This window comes from Engystomops pustulosus, chromosome 4 (genome assembly GCF_040894005.1).
Source record: "Engystomops pustulosus chromosome 4, aEngPut4.maternal, whole genome shotgun sequence".
NCBI classification, from domain to species: Eukaryota; Metazoa; Chordata; class Amphibia; order Anura; family Leptodactylidae; genus Engystomops; species Engystomops pustulosus.
Window position 1 is genome coordinate 214009159 of NC_092414.1, and position 27872 is coordinate 214037030.

The 27872-nt window shown below is 44.3% G+C and overlaps 1 protein-coding gene across 1 annotated transcript; it reads right to left on the reverse strand.

Annotated features, from left to right (window-relative positions):
* Positions 1 to 390: 390 nt before the first annotated feature.
* On the reverse strand, positions 391 to 27610 carry LOC140128294 (uncharacterized). The gene is made up of 6 exons (XM_072149890.1): positions 27485 to 27610; positions 7122 to 7338; positions 5112 to 5250; positions 4661 to 4788; positions 3578 to 3630; positions 391 to 3269 (listed from the first exon to the last, which is right to left on the reverse strand). Exons 1-6 carry the CDS (start codon positions 27573 to 27575, stop codon positions 2422 to 2424), a joined length of 1476 nt encoding a protein of 491 aa, XP_072005991.1. The 5' UTR covers positions 27576 to 27610; the 3' UTR covers positions 391 to 2421.
* Positions 27611 to 27872: the final 262 nt, after the last annotated feature.

A 27872-nucleotide genomic window follows, 5' to 3' on the forward strand; every position in this document is an offset into this window, starting at 1 on the left:
GTGGTAAAGTTTTCATTAATATCAAAGAATTGAATGTCAGAAAAATATATTGAATCTAAAAAAAAAAATACTGTCCCCCACTATCATTACACATCATACTGTCCCCCACTATCATTACACATCATACTGTCCCCCACTATCATTACACAACATACTGTCCCCCACTATCATTACACAACATACTGTCCCCCACTATCATTACACAACATACTATCCCCCACTATCATTACACAACATACTGTCCCCCACTATCATTACACAACATACTGCCCCCCATTATCATTACACATCATACTGTCCCCCACTATCATTACACAACATACTGTCCCCCACTATCATTACACAACATACTATCCCCCACTATCATTACACAACATACTGTCCCCCACTATCATTACACAACATACTGTCCCCCACTATCATTACACAACATACTGTCCCCCAATATCATTACACAACATACTGTCCCCCACTATCATTACACAACATACTGTCCCCCAATATCATTACACAACATACTGTCCCCCACTATCATTACACAACATACTGTCCCCCAATATCATTACACAACATACTGTCCCCCACTATCATTACACATCATACAGTCCCCCACTATCATTACACAACATACTGTCCCCCACTATCATTACACATCATACTGTCCCCCACTATCATTACACAACATACTGTCCCCCACTATCATTACACATCATACTGTCCCCCACTATCATTACACAACATACTGTCCCCTACTATCATTACACATTATACTGTCCCCCATTATCATTACACATCATACAGACCCCCACTATCATTACACAACATACTGTCCCCCACTATCATTACACAACATACTGTCCCCCACTATCATTACACATTATACTGTCCCCCATTATCATTACACATCATACTGTCTCCCATTATCATTACACAACATACTGTCCCCCACTATCATTACACATCATTCTGTCCCCCACTATCATTACACATCATACTGTCCCCCACTATCATTACACATCATACTGTCCCCCACTATCATTACACATCATACTGTCCCCTACTATCATTACACATTATACTGTCCCCCATTATCATTACACATCATACAGACCCCCACTATCATTACACAACATACTGTCCTCCACTATCATTACACAACATACTGTCCCCCACTATCATTACACATCATACTGTCCCCCACTATCATTACACATCATACTGTCCCCCACTATCATTACACAACATACTGTCCCCCACTATCATTACACAACATACTGTCCCCCACTATCATTACACATCATACTGTCCCCCACTATCATTACACAACATACTGTCCCCCACTATCATTACACAACATACTGTCCCCCATTATCATTACACATCATACTGTCCCCCATTATCATTACACAACATACTGTCCCCCACTATCATTACACATCATACTGTCCCCCACTATCATTACACATCATACTGTCCCCCATTATCATTACACAACATGCTGTCCCCCACTATCATTACACAACATACTGTCCCCCACTATCATTACACAACATACTGTCCCCCACTATCATTACACAACATACTATCCCCCACTATCATTACACAACATACTATCCCCCACTATCATTACACAACATACTGTCCCCCACTATCATTACACAACATACTGTTCCCCAATATCATTACACAACATACTGTCCCCCACTATCATTACACAACATACTGTCCCCCACTATCATTACACAACATACTGTCCCCCACTATCATTACACATCATACAGTCCCCCTCTATCATTACACAACATACTGTCCCCCACTATCATTACACATCATACTGTCCCCCACTATCATTACACATCATACTGTCCCCCACTATCATTACACAACATACTGTCCCCCACTATCATTACATATCATATTATATCTCCCTATAATTACACAACATACTGTCCCCCACTTTTGTTACATAACATACCTTACCTCAATCATTTCTCATCATCCTGTACCCGCTACTTTCACACTTCATTCATGTCCTACTATTGTTTCCCAACATAACGTATACCACTATTATTAATACTTGTTTGAATTTACCATTGGTAACCCGTGGTGGCATCCCGTACCATCATTTCCCCAATTTGACCCGGTCTCTGATGGTACCACTTTCTATGTTACTCAAATGTTAACCCAAAATTAGTGTCATGTTCTTCATAAAACAATGGTTACGTCTGCTGTGTTACCTATAGCAGGGGATGGGAGGTCATTAAGAAGGGTCATACGTACAATCTTATCTACGTGGGTCCCACCATGACCGCCTACGTGGCTCCCACCAAGGGCCTAAACCCACTCCATAAACTTAGTGAAGGTTCATTGATCTGACTGATTGTATGGAGTGTGTTTCGCTTTCTGCTGGAGTAATGGCCACTACACATAGTCCTCATCTTTCAGGTCCGTCCTCATTTCGAAATCTTCTCTGTCCAAGATCGTGAAGTTTAGTTTTCGATACATTAAAGGGTTTGAGTTTCTGAACTCTCGAGTTGCTTCATACAATTTGGCCAGAACAGGTGCCAGTGGCTGGAAACTTGCGGTGTCTGCCAGCGACTGGGCATATTCCCACTGTTTCTCTCCAAGGCGGTGAAGGTATTTGAGTGGTAGACCAGCTCTTCGGTGCTCTACAAGCTCTTTTCGGGATTCTGAAAGCATTTGCTCTGTAGGTGGTAATGGGCATTTACCCTCCAGCACTTCCAAGAAAAATTGGGCCTGGCAATGAACAAGCGGGAATGGGATCACAATTTTACAGGCCCCGATGAAGCCTAGGGTGGGGTATCGGGCATGGATAAGGCGTTTATAGAGTGGTGGGAGATGTCCTTTCCCTTGGTCAGGGTTTTCTATATCTTCACCATCCAAAAATCCCCAGTCCAATACATCCTTACGTTCCATCACCTGACCATTACTGATACCAGTTCTAGGCAAGAAGAACGGGTAGTGGTATTTGTATCCAGTACAGAAGATCAGAGTATCTGCTTCAACCTTTATCCCATTCTCAAAAATTAGCCCATCATGGGCAGCTCTGATCACTGGAGGTGCCATGGAGACATTTTCTGGTGGGCTCCAGTTTAGAGGAGGACCACGGTGACTCAAAATGACATGTTTGGCATGTGCAGAAAGTTCCATAGCTATGTCTACACCTGAAGGTCCTGAGCCCAGGAGAACAACAGAGCGTGAGGAGAAGACCTCCGGGAAGCGGTAAAAATGGCTGTGTAATACTTGTCCTGCAAAAATCATGAAAAAAATGTAACCAATTTATGAAATTTTGTATTTATATTATACATGTACAGCAGTCACATTTCCATTTCATGAATTAATTTTGGAACGGCCCCATCTCGAAAAGTGCTGTGTATTACGAGACACAGTCGACACCACGAGCATATGTCCTGGTACACAAAGAGGACCAACTGGAGATGACCAATCAATATCAAAATGTATCTGCTGATACTTTTGATGCCTCAAACATTTGAGTTCCTCGTTCCTAAAGATTAGAGTCTTAACGAAAACCAAGCCAACAAATTATTTTCCTCACCTTGAAAATCCTTCATGCCCTCGATGTCAGGGATGTAGGGATGGGAGTAATGTCTGTGGAGAATGGGACTAAACATTAGTTAAACAGTTCGGTTTTCAGGTTAAGTTTGAAGGTTTAGAAGGTGGGGGAGTTCCAGAGTGTGAGGGATGCACAAGAGTCCTGGAGAAGGTTGGGAGAAGATCGGAGAGTTGGAGAATGAGGAAGAAGGTCCCGTGAAGAACGGAGATTACGTGAGGGATGGTATTGGCTGATGAGGTCAGAGATATTTGGACGGGACACGGAGCGGATGGCTGTAGAAGTTATAGTTAATATTTTATTTGGAATTTGTTGTATATTGGATAATTAGTGGAGAGACTAACAGAGAGGAGACAGAGGAGAAACGTGGAGAGACATGGCCAAGCTTGGCAACATCATTTAGGATAGATTGGACATTAGGGAGTAGGGTGGGAGATCGCAGAGAATAATGTTGCAGTAGTCCAAGCAGGAAATGATGAGGACATGGACTAACAATTAAGTAACGTGCTGGGTCAAAAAGGATTTGATGCGGGAGGCGATTCTTGAGGTGGAGACGTCAGGTTGTTACGAGGACCTGAATGTGAGGCTTAAAGCATAGTCAGTACAATATTCAGACCAGGGCAGAGATGGTGAGCATGGAATTAATGTATCACAGATCAGAGAATGTCAAAGTCCTATCATGGGAGAACTTATAGAACTTATTCTAGTTTCAAGCCAAGAGACCTTCTCCGCCCAAAAGATGCCAAATACATGAATGCAAAAGGGACTGATGTATGGGATGAGACATTTGAATTCTTGACATAAAGCCCTATGGTACCAGCGATGCACCAACCCATTTTTGCTCTTCATGAATGATGGAAGTGGGGCAAATACTCATGAGGCCACAAATACACTTCTGTCTCCAGACTAGGCCTGAAGGTTCTTTAGAAAGGGTGGAACACAACTTTGTGATCAGGAATTTGGATAACATCAAGGTAGTCAGGACAAGCTATACCAGCTGATAGATATTTTTGGAATACATTTTTTTTTTTTTAAACATCAGGAAGAGATAAAAAAATGGACACTTACCCCACACACACCATGACGGCATCAAATTTTTCTACCACCTCTTCACCATGAGTGGTAGATACCACCCACCAGGACGCTCTTTCTTGGTTCCCAGGCACCGGATAGACGGAAACTACACAAGTATTAAACTGCAATGTACCAAAAGGTCAAGGAGATGTTTTGTTTCATCTTAAAAACTTCTACTTCTTTTATCCCTCTGGTACCCCCAGTGGTCGGTCTCCATTACCAGAAATGAAGTGCTCATAGATATGAGGAGCATTAGTGAAACAAGCTAATGGCTTGGACTACAAACCTAATGGGTGGCTCTCATGGCTTTGATTATACTTGATGATGGCCACATACATAACTGCACTCCCAGCCAGGACCGGAAATGTCCACAGTCCTGTAATAGTCAACTGTGTAGGACACATTAGGTCCCCAATCCATGACTGAGGTATTGGCCTAGTCTTACCTTAATACATGGTCGGATGGAGAATTTCTCGGTGTATTCCTCCAGGTATTTCAGCACTTCGGAATGGTGGATGAAGGACGGTAAGGAGGGATTAAATGAAAAATCAGGAAACTCCATGACCTCTTTAGGAAGATTTGTTCTAAAAAGTGAAAGATTTTTCTTTTTTAAAGTCAATTCTTAAGTTCATATGATGGATCCTCTACATGACATGTCCCTCCGACCAATGTTATCCCAACATCACAATGAAATGTCCGATAAAATATTTCCGCGATCCCCTGGCTTAGATTTTTGAGTATAAATGTCCAAGTTTAATTTAGAATAGATTACACCATTTATCCATTTGAACCATAGGAGATCCCATTGTAATATCACTAGAGACCAGAAGAGTAACACAGAGGTCCATGGTCACATGAGTTATTGTAGCCAATCCCTGGACTCTCACGTTCAGAACACAACTGTATCATGGAAATATGTTGTGGCAATGTATATATCAGCCCAGTGGAGGTCACTTGATTGTTTCATTGTAGTATTGATCATTCTAAAGAGACTTATGTCGAGACCCAAAGAGGGTTCCCTACTAAACCTATTTTAGTAATTCCTGCAAGAATCTATTAGAAAACCCAGTGGGGCAGATTTACTTACCCGGTCCTGCCGCGATCCCGCGGTGCATTGTCCGACGAGGATTCAGGTCCAGCGCGATTCACCAAAATTGTGCGCCCAAGTTCCTGCATCCGTCGCTTCTGCACCGAGGTCCACCTGCTTCTTCCCGGTGCTTGTAAGTTTGTGTCTTGCGACCCAATTTTAGGTGTTAAATCCCACGCATAGTCCAAACCCGTTGGGTTGTCTGACAACCCGCCCCCCCATTTCTGTTGCGTGCAAGCCGGCGCCGATGCAACACAATCCGATTGTGCGCGCCAAAATCCTGTGGCAATTCAGCGCAAAACGGAAACAGTTGGTAAACCCCATGAAAATGCGTCCAACGGACCCTTAGTAAAGAGCCCCAGTATGTGTTAATAAAACCCAAAGTAAGGGTCATTACTCATTTATTTCCTGGTAATCCTTTTGGAGTGGACACTGTAGGTGATAGGTAACTTAGGGAACCATGTCTATCTACTCCGGGGTACCCTTAGCCCCCGGCTATGAAGGAAAACCTCATAGGGGGAAATTCATTAATGTGTCTCAGACATATGCAGTGCAGAGCTGTCACCACTCGTCTTGTGCCGCACCAAATTAATTATTGTGATAATGAATCCGGATTGTCAAGTTCTAAGTTTAGCTGCTCTAAATTGTGCGCCACATTTTGGTGCAACCACAGTGATATTTTGGCGCACCGGCTAATTTCCATACAGCCATGCCCCCTTTATCTGAAACCACGTCCTGTTCGGTTGGCCACGCCCTTTGTCGGACGAGTAGGAAAATGTCTCTCTCCACCTCTGCACCACTAGGCCCCACAATGTCCCTTTTCCCTGTGTTTTTATCTACGGTGCATCATGAATTGGTAACTTTTGAAAACCCCCTAACAGAGTGAACGAGGTGGAGGACCTTTGCCACATACTGAGCCTTTTTTATCCTATGTAATTATCATATTTTATTATGTATGTTTATTTCAGTTTCCTGGTGTCATTTCATTCTGTCACCTGGTAGCAGGCAGGGATCCTCGATGGCTGGTGACCTAGTACTAGAAGTGAAGACCCAGAGTTAATAAGAAATGGTGCCTGTGAGTGATGTAGCACCGGGGAGATGATTTTGTGTTGGAGATGGAGACATCCAACCTGCAGAAGCCTAATTCAGAGTCAGGGGATATCCTGTGTATTACAGTCTCAAGTCAAGGGGACTTTCTTACAATGTCCCTGTCGGCCCCGGTGGGGGAGGATTGACATCTACAAGAAGAGAACGACCGTTCTCCCAGCGACCCAGCTAGACCTCAGCATAAAGACCCCAAACCTCCAGGGCTGAAAGTACCGATTCCATTAGGCCCTGGCAGGCACTTTGCCTGTGTAATCTACTTACTTCAGATCTCTGTACATACTGGAATGGGTATTTTCAACATTTTCTGGTTCCTCCATGTACACCCAGGTTCCTCCCACTTGACTAGTCGCCTCAAACACAACTGGAAGGTCAAAGGCTAATGGTCTCGAAAGAATGTGACGTGCACTGCAAAGCCCAGCAGACCCAGCTCCAATCACCGCCACACGTAGCCTGCTGGACGCCATAGGCGCTAAAAACACTGCCAAAGGAAAACAAAACAAGTTTTGAACAGATGCAACACTACACCAATGTATCTATTATAATACTGCCCCCTATGTACAAGAATATAACTACTATAATACTGCTCCCTATGTACAAGAATATAACTACTATAATACTGCCCCCTATGTACAAGAATATAACTACTATAATACTGTCCCCTATGTACAGGAATATAACTACTATAATACTGCCCCCTATGTACAGGAATATAACTACTATAATAATGCCCCCTATGTACAAGAATATAACTACTATAATACTGCCCCCTATGTACAAGAATATAACTACTATAATACTGCCCCCTATGTACAAGAATATAACTACTATAATACTGCCCTCTATGTACAAGAATATAACTACTATAATACTGCCCCTATGTACAAGAATATAACTACTATAATACTGCTCCCTATGTACAAGAATATAACTACTATAATACTGCTCCCTATGTACAAGAATATAACTACTATAATACTGCTCCCTATGTACAAGAATATAACTACTAGAATACTGCCCCCTATGTACAAGAATATAACTACTATAATACTGCCCCTATGTACAGGAATATAACTACTATAATACTACCCCCTATGTACAAGAATATAACTACTATAATACTGCCCCCTATGTACAGGAATATAACTACTATAATACTGCCCCCTATGTACAAGAATATAACTACTATAATACTGCCCTCTATGTACAGGAATATAACTACTATAATACTGCCCCTATGTACAAGAATATAACTACTATAATACTGCCACCTATGTACAAGAATATAACTACTATAATACTGCCCCCTATGTACAGGAATATAACTACTATAATACTGCCCCCTATGTACAAGAATATAACTATTATAATACTGCCCCTTATGTACAAGAATATAACTACGATAATACTGCCCCCTATGTACAGGAATATAACTACTATAATACTGCCCCTATGTACAAGAATAAAACTACTATAATACTGCCACCTATGTACAAGAATATAACTACTATAATACTGCCCCTTATGTACAAGAATATAACTACGATAATACTGCCCCCTATGTACAGGAATATAACTACTATAATACTGCCCCCTATGTACAGGGATATAACTACTATAATACTACCCCCTATGTACAGGAATATAACTACTATAATACTGCCCCCTATGTACAAGAATATAACTACTATAATACTGCCCCTATGTACAGGGATATAACTACTATAATACTACCCCCTATGTACAGGAATATAACTAATATAATACTGCCCCCTATGTACAAGAATATAACTACTATAATACTGCCCCCTATGTACAAGAATATAACTACTATAATACTGCCCCCTGTGTACAAGAATATAACTACTTTAATACTGCCTCCTATGTACAGAAATATAACTACTATAATACTGCCCCCTATGTACAGTAATATAACTACTATAATACTGCCCCCTATGTACAAGAATATAACTACTATAATACTGCTCCCTATGTACAAGAATATAACTACTATAATACTGCCCCTTATGTACAAGAATATAACTACGATAATACTGCCCCCTATGTACAAGAATATAACTACTATAATACTGCCCCCTATGTACAAGAATATAACTACTATAATACTGCCCCTATGTACAGGGATATAACTACTATAATACTACCCCCTATGTACAGGAATATAACTAATATAATACTGCCCCCTATGTACAAGAATATAACTACTATAATACTGCCCCCTATGTACAAGAATATAACTACTATAATACTGCCCCCTATGTACAAGAATATAACTACTATAATACTGCCCCTATGTACAGGAATATAACTACTATAATACTGCTCCCTATGTACAAGAATATAACTACTATAATACTGCCCCCTATGTACAGGAATATAACTACTATAATACTGCCCCCTATGTACAAGAATATAACTACTATAATACTGCCCCCTATGTACAAGAATATAACTACTAGATTACTGCCCCCTATGTACAAGAATATAACTACTATAATACTGCCCCCTATGTACAAGAATATAACTACGATAATACTGCCCCCTATGTACAAGAATATAACTACTTTAATACTGCCTCCTATGTACAGAAATATAACTACTATAATACTGCCCCCTATGTACAGTAATATAACTACTATAATACTGCCCCCTATGTACAAGAATATAACTACTATAATACTGCTCCCTATGTACAAGAATATAACTACTATAATACTGCCCCTTATGTACAAGAATATAACTACGATAATACTGCCCCCTATGTACAAGAATATAACTACTATAATACTGCCCCTATGTACAGGGATATAACTACTATAATACTACCCCCTATGTACAGGAATATAACTAATATAATACTGCCCCCTATGTACAAGAATATAACTACTATAATACTGCCCCCTATGTACAAGAATATAACTACTATATTACTGCCCCCTATGTACAAGAATATAACTACTATAATACTGCCCCCTATGTACAAGAATATAACTACTATAATACTGCCCCCTATGTACAAGAATATAACTACTATAATACTGCCCCCTATGTACAGGAATATAACTGCTATAATACTGCCCCCTATGTACAAGAATATAACTACTATAATACTGCCCCCTATGTACAGGAATATAACTACTATAATACTGCCCCCTATGTACAAGAATATAACTACTATAATACTACCCCCTATGTACAAGAATATAACTACTATAATACTGCCCCCTATGTACAAGAATATAACTACTATAATACTGCCCCTATGTACAGGAATATAACTACTATAATACTGCCCCCTATGTACAAGAATATAACTACTATAATACTGCCCCCTATGTACAAGAATATAACTACTATAATACTGCCCCCTATGTACAGGAATATAACTACTATAATACTGCCCCCTATGTACAAGAATATAACTACTATAATACTGCCCCCTATGTACAGGAATATAACTACTATAATACTGCCCCCTATGTACAAGAATATAACTACTATAATACTGCCCCCTATGTACAGGAATATAACTACTATAATACTACCCCCTATGTACACGAATATAACTACTATAATACTGCCCCCTATGTACAAGAATATAACTACTATAATACTGCCCCCTATGTACAGGAATATAACTACTATAATACTGCCCCCTATGTACAAGAATATAACTACTATAATACTGCCCCTATGTACAGGAATATAACTACTATAATACTACCCCCTATGTACACGAATATAACTACTATAATACTGCCCCCTATGTACAAGAATATAACTACTATAATACTGCCCCCTATGTACAGGAATATAACTACTATAATACTGCCCCCTATGTACAAGAATATAACTACTATAATACTGCCTCCTATGTACAAGAATATAACTACTATAATACTGTCCCTATGTACAGGAATATAACTACTATAATACTGCCCCCTATGTACAAGAATATAACTACTATAATACTGCCCCTATGTACAGGAATATAACTACTATAATACTGCCTCCTATGTACAGGAATATAACTACTATAATACTGCCCCCTGTGTACAGGAATATAACTACTATAGTACTGCCCCCTATGTACAGGGATATAACTACTATAATACTGCCCCCTATGTACAAGAATATAACTACTATAATACTGCCCCCTATGTACAAGAATATAACTACTATAATACTGCCCCCTATATACAGGAATATAACTACTATAATACTGCCCCCTATGTACAGGAATATAACTACTATAATACTGCTCCCTATGTACAGGAATATAACTACTATAATACTGCCCCCTATGTACAGGAATATATCTACTATAATACTGCCCCCTATGTACAGGAATATAACTACTATAATACTGCCCCTATGTACAGGAATATAACTACTATAATACTGCTCCCTATGTACAAGAATATAACTACTATAATACTGCTCCCTATGTACAGGAATATAACTACTATAATACTGCCCCCTATGTACAAGAATATAACTGCTATAATACTGCCTCCTATGTACAAGAATATAACTACTATAATACTGCCCCCTATATACAGGAATATAACTACTATAATACTGCCCCCTATGTACAGGAATATAACTACTATAATACTGCCCCCTATGTACAAGAATATAACTACTATAATACTGCCTCCTATGTACAAGAATATAACTACTATAATACTGCCCCCTATGTACAGGAATATAACTACTATAATACTGCTCCCTATGTACAGGAATATAACTACTATAATACTGCCCCCTATGTACAGGAATATATCTACTATAATACTGCCCCCTATGTACAGGAATATAACTACTATAATACTGCCCCTATGTACAGGAATATAACTACTATAATACTGCTCCCTATGTACAAGAATATAACTACTATAATACTGCTCCCTATGTACAGGAATATAACTACTATAATACTGCCCCCTATATACAAGAATATAACTACTATAATACTGCCCCCTATGTACAGGAATATAACTACTATAATACTGCTCCTATGTACAGGAATATAACTACTATAATACTGCTCCTATGTACAGGAATATAACTACTATAATACAGCCCCTATGTACAGAAATATAACTACTATAATACTGCCCCTATGTACAGGAATATAACTACTATAATACTGCTCCTATGTACAGGAATATAACTACTATAATACAGCCCCTATGTACAGGAATATAATTACTATAATACTGCTCCCTATGTACAGGAATATAACTACTATAATACTGCCCCCTATGTACAGGAATATAACTACTATAATACTGCTCCCTATGTACAAAAATATAACTACTATAATACTGCCCCCTATGTACAGGAATATATCTACTATAATACTGCCCCCTATGTACAGGAATATAACTACTATAATACTGCCCCCTATGTACAGGAATATAACTACTATAATACCGCCCCCTATGTACAAGAATATAACTACTATAATACTGCCCCCTATGTACAGGAATATAACTACTATAATACAGCCCCTATGTACAGAAATATAACTACTATAATACTGCCCCTATGTACAAGAATATAACTACTATAATACAGCCCCTATGTACAGGAATATAACTACTATAATACTGCCCCCTATGTACAAGAATATAACTACTATAATACTGCTCCTATGTACAGGAATATAACTACTACCGTATAATACTGCCCCCTATGTACAGGAATATAACTACTATAATACTGCCCCCTATGTACAAGAATATAACTACTATAATACTGCCCCCTATGTACAAGAATATAACTACTATAATACTGCCTCCTATGTACAGGAATATAACTACTATAATACTGCCTCCTATGTACAGGAATATAACTACTATAATACTGCCACCTATGTACAAGAATATAACTACTATAATACTGCCCCCTATGTACAGGAATATAACTACTATAATACTGCTCCCTATGTACAAGAATATAACTACTATAATACTGCCCCCTATGTACAGGAATATAACTACTATAATACAGCCCCCTATGTACAAGAATATAACTACTATAATACTGCCCCCTATGTACAGGAATATAACTACTATAATACAGCCCCTATGTACAGAAATATAACTGCTATAAAGTGTGAATGTTATAAGTATTAGTGATTAAAATATAAGCAGCACTGTATCTCCTGTAGATATATACTATATACGCTCCTCCCCCCTGTTCTTGCTCCTCTGATTGTCCGACTTTCTATACATTACATGAGGAGGAGATACAATGTACTTACATTGTGTTTGCTGCTCTGGTAATGAATCTGGAAATAATGACCTTTGTGCTTGCACTGAGTGACTGAATCACAGTCTGTGCTGTGTGTTAATGATGGCACCAAAGTCCCTCAATGGCAAAATATATACACAAATTTCATATAAACTACAATTAGCATTTTAAACCTTAAAATATTTCACACTAGTGAGTGCAGCTCTGGAGTATAATACAGGATGTAACTCGGGATCAGTACAGGATAAGTAATGTCATGTATGTACACAGTGACTGCACCAGCAGCAGAATAGTGAGTGCAACTCTGGGGTATAATACAGGATGTAACTCAGGATCAGTACAGGATAAGTAATGTCATGTATGTACACAGTGACTGCACCAGCAGCAGAATAGTGAGTGCAGCTCTGGAGTATAATACAGGATGTAACTCAGGATCAGTACAGGATAAGTAATGTCATGTATGTACACAGTGACTGCACCAGCAGCAGAATAGTGAGTGCAGCTCTGGGGTATAATACAGGATGTAACTCAGGATCAGTACAGGATAAGTAATGTCATGTATGTACACAGTGACTGCACCAGCAGCAGAATAGTGAGTGCAGCTCTGGAGTATAATACAGGATGTAACTCAGGATCAGTACAGGATAAGTAATGTCATGTATGTACACAGTGACTGCACCAGCAGCAGAATAGTGAGTGCAGCTCTGGGTATAATATAGGATGTAACTAAGGATCAGTACAGGATAAGTAATGTCATGTATATACACAGTGACTGCACCAGCAGCAGAATAGTGAGTGCAGCTCTGGGGTATAATACAGGATGTAACTCAGGATCAGTACAGGATAAGTAATGTCATGTATGTACTCAGTGACTGCACCAGCAGCAGAATAGTGAGTGCAGCTCTGGGATATAATACAGGATGTAACTCAGGATCAGTACAGGATAAGTAATGTCATGTATGTACACAGTGACTGCACCAGCAGCAGAATAGTGAGTGCAGCTCTGGAGTATAATACAGGATGTAACTCAGGATCAGTACAGGATAAGTAATGTCATGTATGTACACAGTGACTGCACCAGCAGCAGAATAGTGAGTGCAGCTCTGGGGTATAATACAGGATGTAACTCAGGATCAGTACAGGATAAGTAATGTCATGTATGTACACAGTGACTGCACCAGCAGAATAGTGAGTGCAGCTCTGGGGTATAATACAGGATGTAACTCAGGATCAGTACAGGATAAGTAATGTCATGTATGTACACAGTGACTGCACCAGCAGCAGAATAGTGAGTGCAGCTCTGGAGTATAATACAGGATGTAACTCAGGATCAGTACAGGATAAGTAATGTCATGTATGTACACAGTGACTGCACCAGCAGCAGAATAGTGAGTGCAGCTCTGGGGTATAATACAGGATGTAACTCAGGATCAGTACAGGATAAGTAATGTCATGTATGTACACAGTGACTGCACCAGCAGCAGAATAGTGAGTGCAGCTCTGGAGTATAATACAGGATGTAACTCAGGATCAGTACAGGATAAGTAATGTCATGTATGTACACAGTGACTGCACCAGCAGCAGAATAGTGAGTGCAGCTCTGGGGTATAATACAGGATGTAACTCAGGATCAGTACAGGATAAGTAATGTCATGTATGTACACAGTGACTGCACCAGCAGAATAGTGAGTGCAGCTCTGGGGTATAATACAGGATGTAACTCAGGATCAGTACAGGATAAGTAATGTCATGTATGTACACAGTGACTGCACCAGCAGCAGAATAGTGAGTGCAGCTCTGGAGTATAATACAGGATGTAACTCAGGATCAGTACAGGATAAGTAATGTCATGTATGTACACAGTGACTGCACCACCAGCAGAATAGTGAGTGCAGCTCTGGAGTATAATACAGGATGTAACTGAGGATCAGTACAGGATAAGTAATGTCATGTATGTACACAGTGACTGCAACAGTAGCAGAATAGTGAGTGCAGCTCTGCGGTATAATACAGGATGTAACTCAGGATCAGTACAGGATAAGTAATGTCATGTATGTACACAGTGACTGCACCAGCAGCAGATAGTGAGTGCATCTCTGGAGATCGTTATCTCATTAGCAGAGGGTGTGGCTGTGTGTGGAGCTGCTGTGTGTTTGTGCTCCTGAGCTCCTGGAGGAAGATCTGCCCGCCCAGGGCCTGCTCTCTCCTCTCCCAGGGAGGGAGTTAGGTTCCTGGGGATGAGTGAGGGAGCCAAGTCCCAGGCTCCTGCTTCCCGGTCTAGGCCGGCGGGAGGCAGGAAAGGACAGCAACCGGCCAGCGCTATGGAGGACTCAGGGGTGAGACGTTCCACCCGGAGTCGTAGCAATACGGCTCCTGCTCCCCCTGAGAAGCGGAGAACCCAGAAGCTGAATGCCCAAGTCGGTGCGGGTGGGAGCGGTCCTTCCGGGGCTGGAGCCATGAAGCGGAGTGCTCACAGGGGTAAGGCTGACCATGCGGGGGGAGGCTGGGCGGTGCAGGGACCCCGGGAGTCTTTGTCCACCTATGCCTCCCGGGTCCAGAGCCACCTCTGTGAGTACGAAGAGGCAACTAAGACCATCAGGAGGCTCCGGGAGGAGCTGCGTTGTGCCCGTGCCAGGGTGAATACAGCAATGGGGAAGCAGAGGTCAGAGATTACCAGTGAAATTAAAAGACTAAAATCAGACATTGAGAAGCTTCTTATAAGAAAGACTTTTATTAGCGAGAACGGCGGTCCATTCAAGGAAAAATTGTTGAATGATGACAGATTTGCAGACATGGCTGATAACAGAGAGCAGAGGCTGAAGGGGTTGCAGCCTGCGAGCCAGGTGGAGGAGGAGGATGATGATGATGATAACGAGCAGCAGTTCCCACCTGGCGGCCTGCAGGAAGATCAGCAGGCCTCGTGCAGTGGGCCCCCTGCAGGACAGCCAGCAGTAACACCTCGCTCGGGGGAGGACAGTGACACCGGCAGCCAGGGAGGGGCGCTCATGGCGGAGATCCGGCTGCTCGAGTCCCCAGTGCGCATGGAGAACTTTTCTTTTGGTGACGAACTCCCAGAGGAAGCCGCTGGGGGGAGCAGCCGGAGGAAGGCGAAGAAGACCAGGCCCAAGCAGCAAGAAGAGGTAAGATTCATCTTTACCCCCCTCCCTGTACACCCCCCCGAGCACAGCGCAGGGTCAGCTCACTGTGCAAGCCCTGCTACCCAAACCCCCCCGAGTTCTGCTGTGGACCCGGTGCAAAGGTGCAGGGAGATTACAAAGCCAGGTGGCGAGGCGCAAGGCTCCATCTCTGCTTGTAGTAGTGGAAATGGAGCAGGGAAAGCATCGGCTGAAAGGCCGGACACTGAGTGTCGCCCCGCGGGGGGCGCTCCATCTAGCACCGGCACTGTGGCCTGCTCCCCAGGGGGAGGGGGGGGCAGCCTGGTGTCGGCGTCGGTTACGGGTCCCAGTCCTCCCAGAGGTGGCGATTTCTCCATGGGAAAAAAAGTCCTGTTTTGTATTGGAACTGGTAATACTGAAAATAGACATCCTGTAGAGACTGGCGAAAGACGGACGGCGAGCAAACGCAAACTGACATCTGACGCCGAAGAAGCAGAGGGCAAAAGCCAATCTGGGGTTGGGGTCACCTCTGGACAGATCATGCAGGCCGGGGGAATTGGTTCTGTGGAGGTGGCCTCTGCCCCTACGGCCAGAGATGCTGAGGCTGTCCTGCCGTCCGTCGTTACTGCTGGTCCAGCGAGTGTGAATGGTGCTGTGGCTGAAGGGTCGTTATCAGGGGTAGAAAATGCAGGTGATGGTGGTGCTGTGAGTAGAGATGGTGGTATGGAGAGAGGTATTGCTGGGACTAGTGGTGCTGCTATGGTGGGAGGTGATGTTGTTACTATGAGTGGAAGTGTTGCTGTGGATAAGGGGGCTGTTGTGAGTGGCGGGGCTGCTGTGAGTGGAGATGGTGGTATGGAGAGAGTTATTGCTGGGACTAGTGGTGCTGCTATGGCGGGAGGTGTTGCTGTAACTGGGGAGGTTCCTGTGAGTAGAGATACTGGTGTGGCTGGAGGTGTTGCTGGGACTTGTGGTGATGCTATGGTGGGAGGTGATGGTGTTGTGGGATGTTTTGCACGTAATAAGAGGGCTGTTATGGGTGGGGGTATGGTGGGATCTGGTCCTGTTGTGCCCCTAGCGGTGGCAACCCCCAGCGGTGGCAGAAGTTATGCCAGTGTCACTGCTGGGGGAGATTTCGCATCCTCCTCGTCTTCGGGCCCTAGGGGCAATATTTTGCAGCAGCGTCTTCTGGAAGCTCTGAGAAAAGGGGAAAGATCAATCACTGTAGAGGGTGGAGAGGTTGATCTGTCCTTCTGGATAGAGAGGCACGGCCTTGGAGCCTTCCGAGAAAATAGAGGGGGGGAAACTGCATGTTCCCTCCCGACAGCCGGGCCAGGTGGCGCCCGTAGGAATGTGGTCCGTCTTAGGTGGCGGGGCAGTGATGCGTGTCCACCTAGAACTAAGGTGGTTGAGCTCCTCCTAGAGATGGGCTTCAAGGCGATAGACATCTTTGCCTTGATTCATCCTTATGGCACATCTGAGTTCGATGTCAGTTTTGTTCGCCCAGAGGGACTTGAGCTCTTCTGGGGGAATTATGAGCTGAAAAAGAACATGCCCGGTTGGCGAGATTTTGCTGTTCAGGCGGTGTCTCGCCAAAACCAGGTCAAGAAAGTGACCGTTTTAACCCGTAATGAATCACTTTCTTGCTATGACATCATGACTTGGCTTGGGCGATATGGTGAAGTATTGGAGACGCCAAGGAAAAATCGGGACGAGTTTGGTATCTGGTCAGGGGCCTGGACCTTTATGATGAAGTTAAAGGTTTCAGGTAACTCGGTTGCCCACATCCCTTCATCAGCCTTCCTGGGGAGGGATCGCATCCAGATCTTCTACCGGGGGCAGCCTAAGCTGTGCCACAGGTGCGGTGACCCCACACATTTCAGCGCAAACTGCACCGTGCAGAAGTGCGCGTTGTGTGGGGGTGTCGGCCATCTCGCTGCATCCTGTAAGCAGATTCGGTGTCACCTGTGTGGTGACTTAGGTCACCCATTCAGCCGTTGTCCTCGTTCTTTTGCTAATGCGGTTCTGGCTCCGGTGGGTGAAGGCCATGAGGCCGAATCTGCTGGGGAGGGGACTAGCAGAGGCGGAGGAACTGAGGGGCCAGGGAAGAAAGATAAGAAAGTGACGCCATCACGACAGAGGCGTCAGGAGAGGCGCCAAAGGGACAGGGAGGTGGGGGAGTCGCGGGTCACTGCCCCCGGCCCTGTCCTTCAGCCCAATCTTGTTGCTGAGGCCCCGAGGAATGATGAGTTGGATGAGGAGGTCAGGAGGATCCAGAGGGAGGAAGCGGCCACGCTCTCAGAATCCTCCCATTATGAGAGTATGGATGAGGATAGTAGGGCGTGGCTACAGGAAAAGCGCAAGCAGGGCAAAAGGAAAAAGAAAAAGAAGGGAGATTTACAATCTTCTCTCACCCTGACTCAGAAGCCAAAGGAAGGTAAAGCTGATTCCCCTCTGGTTGGTCTTTCCAACCGGTTCCAAGCCCTTGACAACGTCTCTGCCTCAGAGGTTGATGGTGAGGTTCCGGAGAGGGCGGGAGGGCTTTCAGGAGACGCTGAGTCTTCCGCTGGGGATGCTTCGTCCTCAGAATGGGAGACTGACCTGGAGTCCGGAGACGAGGATGAAAGAGCTGATATGGACACTACAGTTTCAAAAAAGAGAGGGAAAGGGTCCTCTTCTGAAACTGAAGAGAAGGGCGGTGGGAAAAAGAAAGCCGTCTAACTCAATCACTCATGATGGCGGCACCCACTCCGTTGACGCTGGCGTCCATTAATGTCGCCAGCATTAAGTCTGATGCGGCTAGATTTGCGGCCTTTGATTTTCTCGGCCGCGTTGAAGCCGACATTTTATTTTTGCAGGAGACCAGGCTGCCAGATTTGGCGGCCGTGTATAAAGCTAAGAGGGAATGGAGACACGGGCCTTCCTATTGGTCTCTTGCGGCCGAGCCGTATAGCGGAGTGGCGGTCCTTTTTACCGCACCGGTAGAATGCCGACGAGTTATTGAGTTAGAAATGGGGAGGTGCCTGATCCTGGATGTCCTCATGAAGGGACAAGAACTTCGCCTAATTAACATCTATGGTCCCCAGTCCAAGTGGGACAGGAAGTGTCTCTTTATGAGGATCAAGCCCTACCTTTTTACAAGTCGGCAGGTGGTCTTTGGAGGGGACTTCAATGCTGTCACGAGGTCCCAGGATAGGGGAGGTTCCAGAGACAAGCTGACTTATGATAGCGTCGCTCTTAATAGCATAGCTAGTGAGGCTCGCCTGGTGGATGTCCACATCCGGCACACCCCAGGCCACGCGGGGTTCACCTATTATAGGGGTAGCTGCAGGTCTAGAATAGACAGGTTTTATTTAAAGGAGGAAGCCATTTCTTCAGCAGTGTCCGTTGTTGAGGTGGAATTCTCCGATCACTGTTTAATTTTGTTTTCTCTGAATGTTACAGAGACCCCAGGATGGGAAGAGGCTACTGGAAGCTCAATTCGTCTCTCCTGGAAGAAGCGGAGATCAGACAATCCTTTGAGGACTTTCTTCAGAGCCAGGTACCATTGCTGGGCCTTTGTAGCAGTAAGTCAGAGTGGTGGGAGATGCTCAAGAAAAGGGTGGCGAGATTCTTCCGCCAGCTCTCGAGCCTCAGGAGCCTGGACAGGTACCGTCTGTATCAGGGCCTGAGGAGGAAACTCGAGCATCTCGTCTCGACTGGAGGTAGTCGTGAGGACATCTCCAGAGTGAAATCCTTGCTGAAGAGGTGTCAGTACGATAGACACGCATCTTTGGTTTTTGAGAGGGATTACGGGAAATACCGCTCGCCCGACCCTTACAGAAACTGCAAGATGTCAGTGAATGGTAAAGTTGTCACGGGACTGGTTGACAGTACGGGATCCCTGAAAAGGTCCAGATCAGGGATTCTGGAGGTCGTCAGATCCTTCTACTCGCACCTCTTGGGCAGGAAGGATCTAGATCGGGATGTGATGTCGGCTTTCCTGGCTGAAACTGTCCCTGAGCCAGGAGTAGACCCCTCTCTTGATGTTTTGACCGAAGTGATCAGGGAAGAGGAAGTCAGCCGGGCGATTGAAGGGCTCGCCCTCAAGAAATCGCCAGGTCCGGATGGCTTAACATCCGAGTTTTATAAGACCTTTAAGGACGCCTTGGTTCCCCTCTTGACTGAGGTATTCAATGAGTGTCTTTCCTCGGGCGCTCTGCCGAAGTCAATGAGGAGGTCAGCCCTGATCATCCTGTCAAAGGGTAAGGACCGATCTCGTGTTGAGAACTGGCGTCCCATAGCGCTTCTCAATACGGACAGAAAGGTTTTGGCAAAGGTGCTGTTTAATCGGCTGGTGCAGTTTGCACCCCGGCTCCTTTCGGGGACCCAGCACTGCTCTGTTCCAGGCCGCAGTACATTTAGTGCTGTGCTCTGTGTCCGGGAGGCAGTGGAGCAGGGCAGGGCTGGTAACTGGAAGGGGTACTTGCTGTCCTTGGATCAGGCAAAAGCGTTTGATCGGGTTAACCACGAGTACCTCTGGTCTGTTCTTCTGAGGTATGGCCTGCCGGGGGAGTTTGTCAATTGGCTGAAAGTTTTGTATGCAGGGGCAGAGAGTTTCCCGCTTGTGAACGGTTGGATTGGCCGCTCTTTTGAGGTCGGGTCTGGTGTTCGCCAGGGTTGTCCTCTGAGCCCACTCTTATACGTGTTCGCGATTGACCCATTCCTTAGGAGGGTTGATCGTGGGCCGTTGGTGGGAGTCGGGATGGATCGGGCAGCACCGGAAGCCACTCTAAGGGTGGTAGCGTATGCCGATGATGTCACCCTTTTCGTGTCCTCGGGAGGGGAGGCGCAATGGGTGATGTCAGAGGTTGACCGCTACTCAGAGGCTTCTGGGTCCAAGATCAACCGGGATAAGTGTGAGAGTCTCTGGCTGGGAGAGGGGGATCCAGACTTTGATCTCCCGGACACTCTTCCAGGGCCCCAGGACTCTGCCAAAGTTCTCGGCATCGAATTTGGCCAGGGGGATTACCCCATGCAAAACTGGGACGGCAGGCTTAAGATCGCCGCTCAGAAGGTGGACCAGTGGAAGGGTTGGTCTTTGACCCTCAGAGAAAGGGTTAACCTGATCAAAACTTACCTGCTCCCGTTGCTGATTTATCTGGGCAGTGTGTGCATGTTGCCAGAACCCCTCTGGACTCGGGTCTACAGTCTGTTCTTCCAGCTGTTATGGGGGAATAGGCTGAACCTAATCAAGAGGGAGGTTACTTACCGCACGAGGAGACAAGGAGGGTTGTGTATGGTCAACCCTGTGGTGTTCCTAGTGAATACCTTTCTTAAGATCAATGTAGCAAACCTCTGGAAAGAGAGGGCTCCTCCGTGGGTATACTCCTGTAGGGGATGGTTTCGGCCTTTCTTCCAGGAATGGGAGACAGGAGGGCAAGTGAAGGATCTCCGTACACCGCATGGGCATCTTCCGGCTTACGCTACCCCGGTTCTGAAGGTGATTCGCCGGTGGGGTCTGGGAATGTGGGAGATCAGGACCATGTCGAGGAAAGTCCTTGACAAGAGGGTTCTGTTGACCCATTTCCAGAAGCCTCTGGCCCTCAGGGATTGCCCAAGTCGGGATCTGGGGGTGGGTTTGAGTTTATTGAATTCCATCAGGATCCCCTTGAAGTTTTGGGACTTGGCTTGGCGCTGCTTCCATGGAAAGCTGTGTGTGAGGGACAATCTGAAGTGTAGGAGCTCTGAGGAAAGGGGTTGTCCCCGGGAGGAGTGCGGTGGCCTGCTGGAGAGCATGGACCACTTCCTGCTTCAGTGCCCCTTTAACACAGAGGTGTACAACCGGGTGGGCGCTTCCATCCATTGGCCCGGGTTGGCCGGTCTCTCCTATGCGGAGTGGGCCTATGGAGCATTCAGAGGCTTGGGTGGCCGGGACCGCTGCACGTTATTCCTAGTCAGTCTAGTGGTCAGGTACCACACGTGGAACGCACGGTGTTTAGTATCGACGCAGCGTAAAATCCTCCCGGTGGATGAGGTGCTTAGGCACATTCTGGGTGACCTGGTGAAGGTGCGCTCTCTGGAGTATGAGAGGCTGGGCACGGGGAGGGCCTCTCTCCTTTGGAGGGGGTTCTCCTTTAGTGTCCCTTAGTCTGTCATCTCCTCTCCTGGTGTTGGGCTGATGCTGACACTGTAGATTTTTGTTTTGTGTTCTGAGGTTATAGTAATGTGGGGCTTGCAGGCGCCGAACCTGGGCTTTATGTGGTTTGTATTTATGTTGTTTAGACTTTAATTGTATTCTGTTTTCTTTGTTATGTTGTAAATACTGTATATATTGTATATATTGTATATAGTGGGGCTTGGGACATAGTGTTAGGTTGGGAGGGGGGTGATGGTGGTGGGACTTATGAACTGACCTTGGACACTGGTCTGGACTACTTAACGCAAACTTTGGACGTTAGACCAGTGTCTGGGGGTAAGGGGAGGGTGCGGGCGAGGGATCTAGTTTAGTGTTATATGTATTATGTATTATGTGTTTGTTATTATATATTTATAAAAAAAAAAAAAAATGGGTGTGGGGTGGTTTGTTATTAGAGGGTGTGGGGTGGGTTTATGTATATTTATAGTCATTTATGTTTATTTGTGGGTGTGGCTTGTCTTATTGTTTATTGGTTTGGTTGAGGGTGTGACAATCGGTTGGGTGGGGGTTGTAGTATTTGGTGTATTTTAAATTATTGTTTTTGCTAGGAGTGAATGTGGCTGGACCAGCAGGTAATATATTGTATATATTTTGTATATATTATGTATTATGTTTGGTTTGTATTGTTATGTTTTTTATTTTTATATAAAATAAAAGATCTACAGGATGTAACTCAGGATCAGTACAGGATAAGTAATGTCATGTATGTACACAGTGACTGCACCAGCAGCAGAATAGTGAGTGCAGCTCTGGGGTATAATACAGGATGTAACTCAGGATCAGTACAGGATAAGTAATGTCATGTATGTACACAGTGACTGCACCAGCAGCAGAATAGTGAGTACAGCTCTGGGGTATAATACAGGATGTAACTCAGGATCAGTACAGGATAAGTAATGTCATGTATGTACACAGTGACTGCACCAGCAGCAGAATAGTGAGTGCAGCTCTGGAGTATAATACAGGATGTAACTCAGGATCAGTACAGGATAAGTAACGTCATGTATGTACACAGTGACTGCACCAGCAGCAGAATAGTGAGTGCAGCTCTTGAGTATAATACAGGATGTAAATCAGGATCAGTACAGGATAAGTAATGTCATGTATGTACACAGTGACTGCACCAGCAGCAGAATAGTGAGTGCAGCTCTGGGGTATAATACAGGATGTAACTCAGGATCAGTACAGGATAAGTAATGTCAGGTATGTACACAGTGACTGCACCAGCAGCAGAATAGTGAGTGCAGCTCTGGCGTATAATACAGGATGTAACTCAGGATCAGTACAGGATAAGTAATGTCATGTATGTACACAGTGACTGCACCAGCAGCAGAATAGTGAGTGCAGCTCTGGGGTATAATACAGGATGTAACTCAGGATAGGTCCAGGATAAGTAATGTCATGTATGTACACAGTGACTGCACCAGCAGCAGAATAGTGAGTGCAGCTCTGGAGTATAATACAGGATGTAACTCAGGATCAGTACAGGATAAGTAATGTCATGTATGTACACAGTGACTGCACCAGCAGCAGAATAGTGAGTGCAGCTCTGCAGTATAATACAGGATGTAACTCAGGATCAGTACAGGATAAGTAATGTCATGCATGTACACAGTGACTGCACCAGCAGCAGAATAGTGAGTGCAGCTCTGGAGTATAATACAGGATGTAACTCAGGATCAGTACAGGATAAGTAATGTCATGTATGTACACAGTGACTGCACCAGCAGCAGAATAGTGAGTGCAGCTCTGCAGTATAATACAGGATGTAACTCAGGATCAGTACAGGATAAGTAATGTCATGCATGTACACAGTGACTGCACCAGCAGCAGAATAGTGAGTGCAGCTCTGGCGTATAATACAGGATGTAACTCAGGGTCAGTACAGGATAAGTAATGTCATGTATGTACACAGTGACTGCACCAGCAGAATAGTGAGTGCAGCTCTGCAGTATAATACAGGATGTAACTCAGGATCAGTACAGGATAAGTAATGTCATGTATGTACACAGTGACTGCACCAGCAGCAGAATAGTGAGTGCAGCTCTGGCGTATAATACAGGATGTAACTCAGGGTCAGTACAGGATAAGTAATGTCATGTATGTACACAGTGACTGCACCAGCAGAATAGTGAGTGCAGCTCTGGAGTATAATACAGGACATAACTCAGGATCAGTACAGGATAAGTAATGTTATGTATGTACACAGTGACTGCACCAGCAGCAGAATAGTGAGTGCAGCTCTGGGGTATAATACAGGATGTAACTCAGGATCAGTACAGGATAAGTAATGTCATGTATGTACACAGTGACTGCACCAGCAGCAGAATAGTGAGTGCAGCTCTGGGGTATAATACAGGATGTAACTCAGGATCAGTACAGGATAAGTAATGTCATGTATGTACACAGTGACTGCACCAGCAGCAGAATAGTGAGTGCAGCTCTGGAGTATAATACAGGATGTAACTCAGGATCAGTACAGGATAAGTAACGTCATGTATGTACACAGTGACTGCACCAGCAGCAGAATAGTGAGTGCAGCTCTGGGGTATAATACAGGATGTAACTCAGGATCAGTACAGGATAAGTAATGTCATGTATGTACACAGTGACTGCACCAGCAGCAGAATAGTGAGTGCAGCTCTGGCGTATAATACAGGATGTAACTCAGGATCAGTACAGGATAAGTAATGTCATGTATGTATACAGTGACTGCACCGGCAGCAGAATAGTGAGTGCAGCTCTGGGGTATAATACAGGATGTAACTCAGGATAGGTCCAGGATAAGTAATGTCATGCATGTACACAGTGACTGCACCAGCAGCAGAATAGTGAGTGCAGCTCTGGTGTATAATACAGGATATAACTCAGGATCAGTACAGGATAAGTAATGTCATGTATGTACACAGTGACTGCACCAGCAGCAGAATAGTGAGTGCAGCTCTGGGGTATAATACAGGATGTAACTCAGGATAGGTCCAGGATAAGTAATGTCATGTATGTACACAGTGACTGCACCAGCAGCAGAATAGTGAGTGCAGCTCTGGAGTATAATACAGGATGTAACTCAGGATCAGTACAGGATAAGTAATGTCATGTATGTACACAGTGACTGCACCAGCAGCAGAATAGTGAGTGCAGCTCTGCAGTATAATACAGGATGTAACTCAGGATCAGTACAGGATAAGTAATGTCATGCATGTACACAGTGACTGCACCAGCAGCAGAATAGTGAGTGCAGCTCTGGAGTATAATACAGGATGTAACTCAGGATCAGTACAGGATAAGTAATGTCATGTATGTACACAGTGACTGCACCAGCAGCAAAATAGTGAGTGCAGCTCTGCAGTATAATACAGGATGTAACTCAGGATCAGTACAGGATAAGTAATGTCATGCATGTACACAGTGACTGCACCAGCAGCAGAATAGTGAGTGCAGCTCTGGCGTATAATACAGGATGTAACTCAGGATCAGTACAGGATAAGTAATGTCATGTATGTACACAGTGACTGCACCAGCAGCAGAATAGTGAGTGCAGCTCTGGCGTATAATACAGGATGTAACTCAGGATCAGTACAGGATAAGTAATGTCATGTATGCACACAGTGACTGCACCAGCAGCAGAATAGTGAGTGCAGCTCTGGGGTATAATACAGGATGTAACTCAGGATAGGTCCAGGATAAGTAATGTCATGTATGTACACAGTGACTGCACCAGCAGCAGAATAGTGAGTGCAGCTCTGGAGTATAATACAGGATGTAACTCAGGATCAGTACAGGATAAGTAATGTCATGTATGTACACAGTGACTGCACCAGCAGCAGAATAGTGAGTGCAGCTCTGCAGTATAATACAGGATGTAACTCAGGATCAGTACAGGATAAGTAATGTCATGCATGTACACAGTGACTGCACCAGCAGCAGAATAGTGAGTGCAGCTCTGGAGTATAATACAGGATGTAACTCAGGATCAGTACAGGATAAGTAATGTCATGTATGTACACAGTGACTGCACCAGCAGCAGAATAGTGAGTGCAGCTATGGAGTATAATACAGGATGTAACTCAGGATCAGTACAGGATAAGTAATGTCATGTACGTACACAGTGACTGCACCAGCAGCAGAATAGTGAGTGCAGCTCTGGGGTATAATACAGGATGTAACTCAGGATAGGTCCAGGATAAGTAATGTCATGTATGTACACAGTGACTGCACCAGCAGCAGAATAGTGAGTGCAGCTCTGGAGTATAATACAGGATGTAACTCAGGATCAGTACAGGATAAGTAATGTCATGTATGTACACAGTGACTGCACCAGCAGCAGAATAGTGAGTGCAGCTCTGGAGTATAATACAGGATGTAACTCAGGATCAGTACAGGATAAGTAATGTCATGTATGTACACAGTGACTACACCAGCAGCAGAATAGTGAGTGCAGCTCTGGAGTATAATACAGGATGTAACTCAGGATCAGTACAGGATAAGTAATGTCATGTATGTACACAGTGACTGCACCAGCAGCAGAATAGTGAGCGCAGCTCTGGGGTATAATACAGGATGTAACTCAGGATCAGTACAGGATGAGTGTTACAGTCGGGCTGGTGGTGTCATGCGTCTCTCGGGTCGGGTTCCTTGTATTTCTCCTCTGTAGATGTTTGTACTTGTACAAGTTTCTCTTGTTCTGCTCTTATGTCAGGAAACTTTTCTTAAATAAATGTGGATAATAAAAAATTCTGCACTTTTCCATATATTTTGTCATTTGGTTCCTCCCCCGCTTGCTGTCAGTGAACAGTAACACTTCTACTTACATTCAGGAGCTATAAACCTACTCGGAGCCAATACTTTTAACAGCTGAGGGTTTGTTACAATTGTATCCAGTCTAGTTTGTCCCTCTCTGGCTGTTATGTAGCAACTGATGGGAAGTTATTACAGTCATGTGTCCTGCCCCTGCTAGAAGTGACACCCAGCTTTCCTAGACTCCTGATAGGCATGTGTATATGGGGGTGGGGGCACTGCCAGGACTTGCAAAAATGTAAAAAGTTACATACCGGGGCAGAGGTCAGCTGACCCAGGGGGCGTCAGGAGAGTAGAGCCCGCCCACGTCCTGGCTGCTAGTGAGCATGCTCCGCTGCAATGCATCCTGGGAAGTGTAGTTTGTCAGCGTGGCAGGAGATGCGCAGGGCACCAAGTCCTAGTCTGAAGGGGAAGAAGAGAATAAATAACCAAACTATGGTGCAACCCCCCCCCCCCCCCAATTTCACAGAACATTAACCCCTGAACAACCGATTTTTATTTTTTTTTTACTTTTTATTTTACAAGTCGAGTAATTCCAGGATATTGTCATTGATCATAGGAAGGACGATCAATATCTGATCAGTGAGGTTCACCCGGTCGGGGACTGCTCAGCAAGCACAGCGCCACGTGCTGCATAGTGGT

Excerpts from the sequence above, each read along its gene's own strand:
- LOC140128294 (XM_072149890.1), bottom strand. The coding sequence starts at position 27,575 with ATGCATTGCAGCGGAGCATGCTCACTAGCAGCCAGGACGTGGGCGGGC. Across the intron at positions 5,251-7,121 it reads AGTATGTACAGAGATCTGAA|AACAAATCTTCCTAAAGAGG; the intron begins GTAAGTAGATTA and ends TTCACTTTTTAG. Across the intron at positions 3,270-3,577 it reads GGGCATGAAGGATTTTCAAG|GACAAGTATTACACAGCCAT; the intron begins GTGAGGAAAATA and ends TGATTTTTGCAG.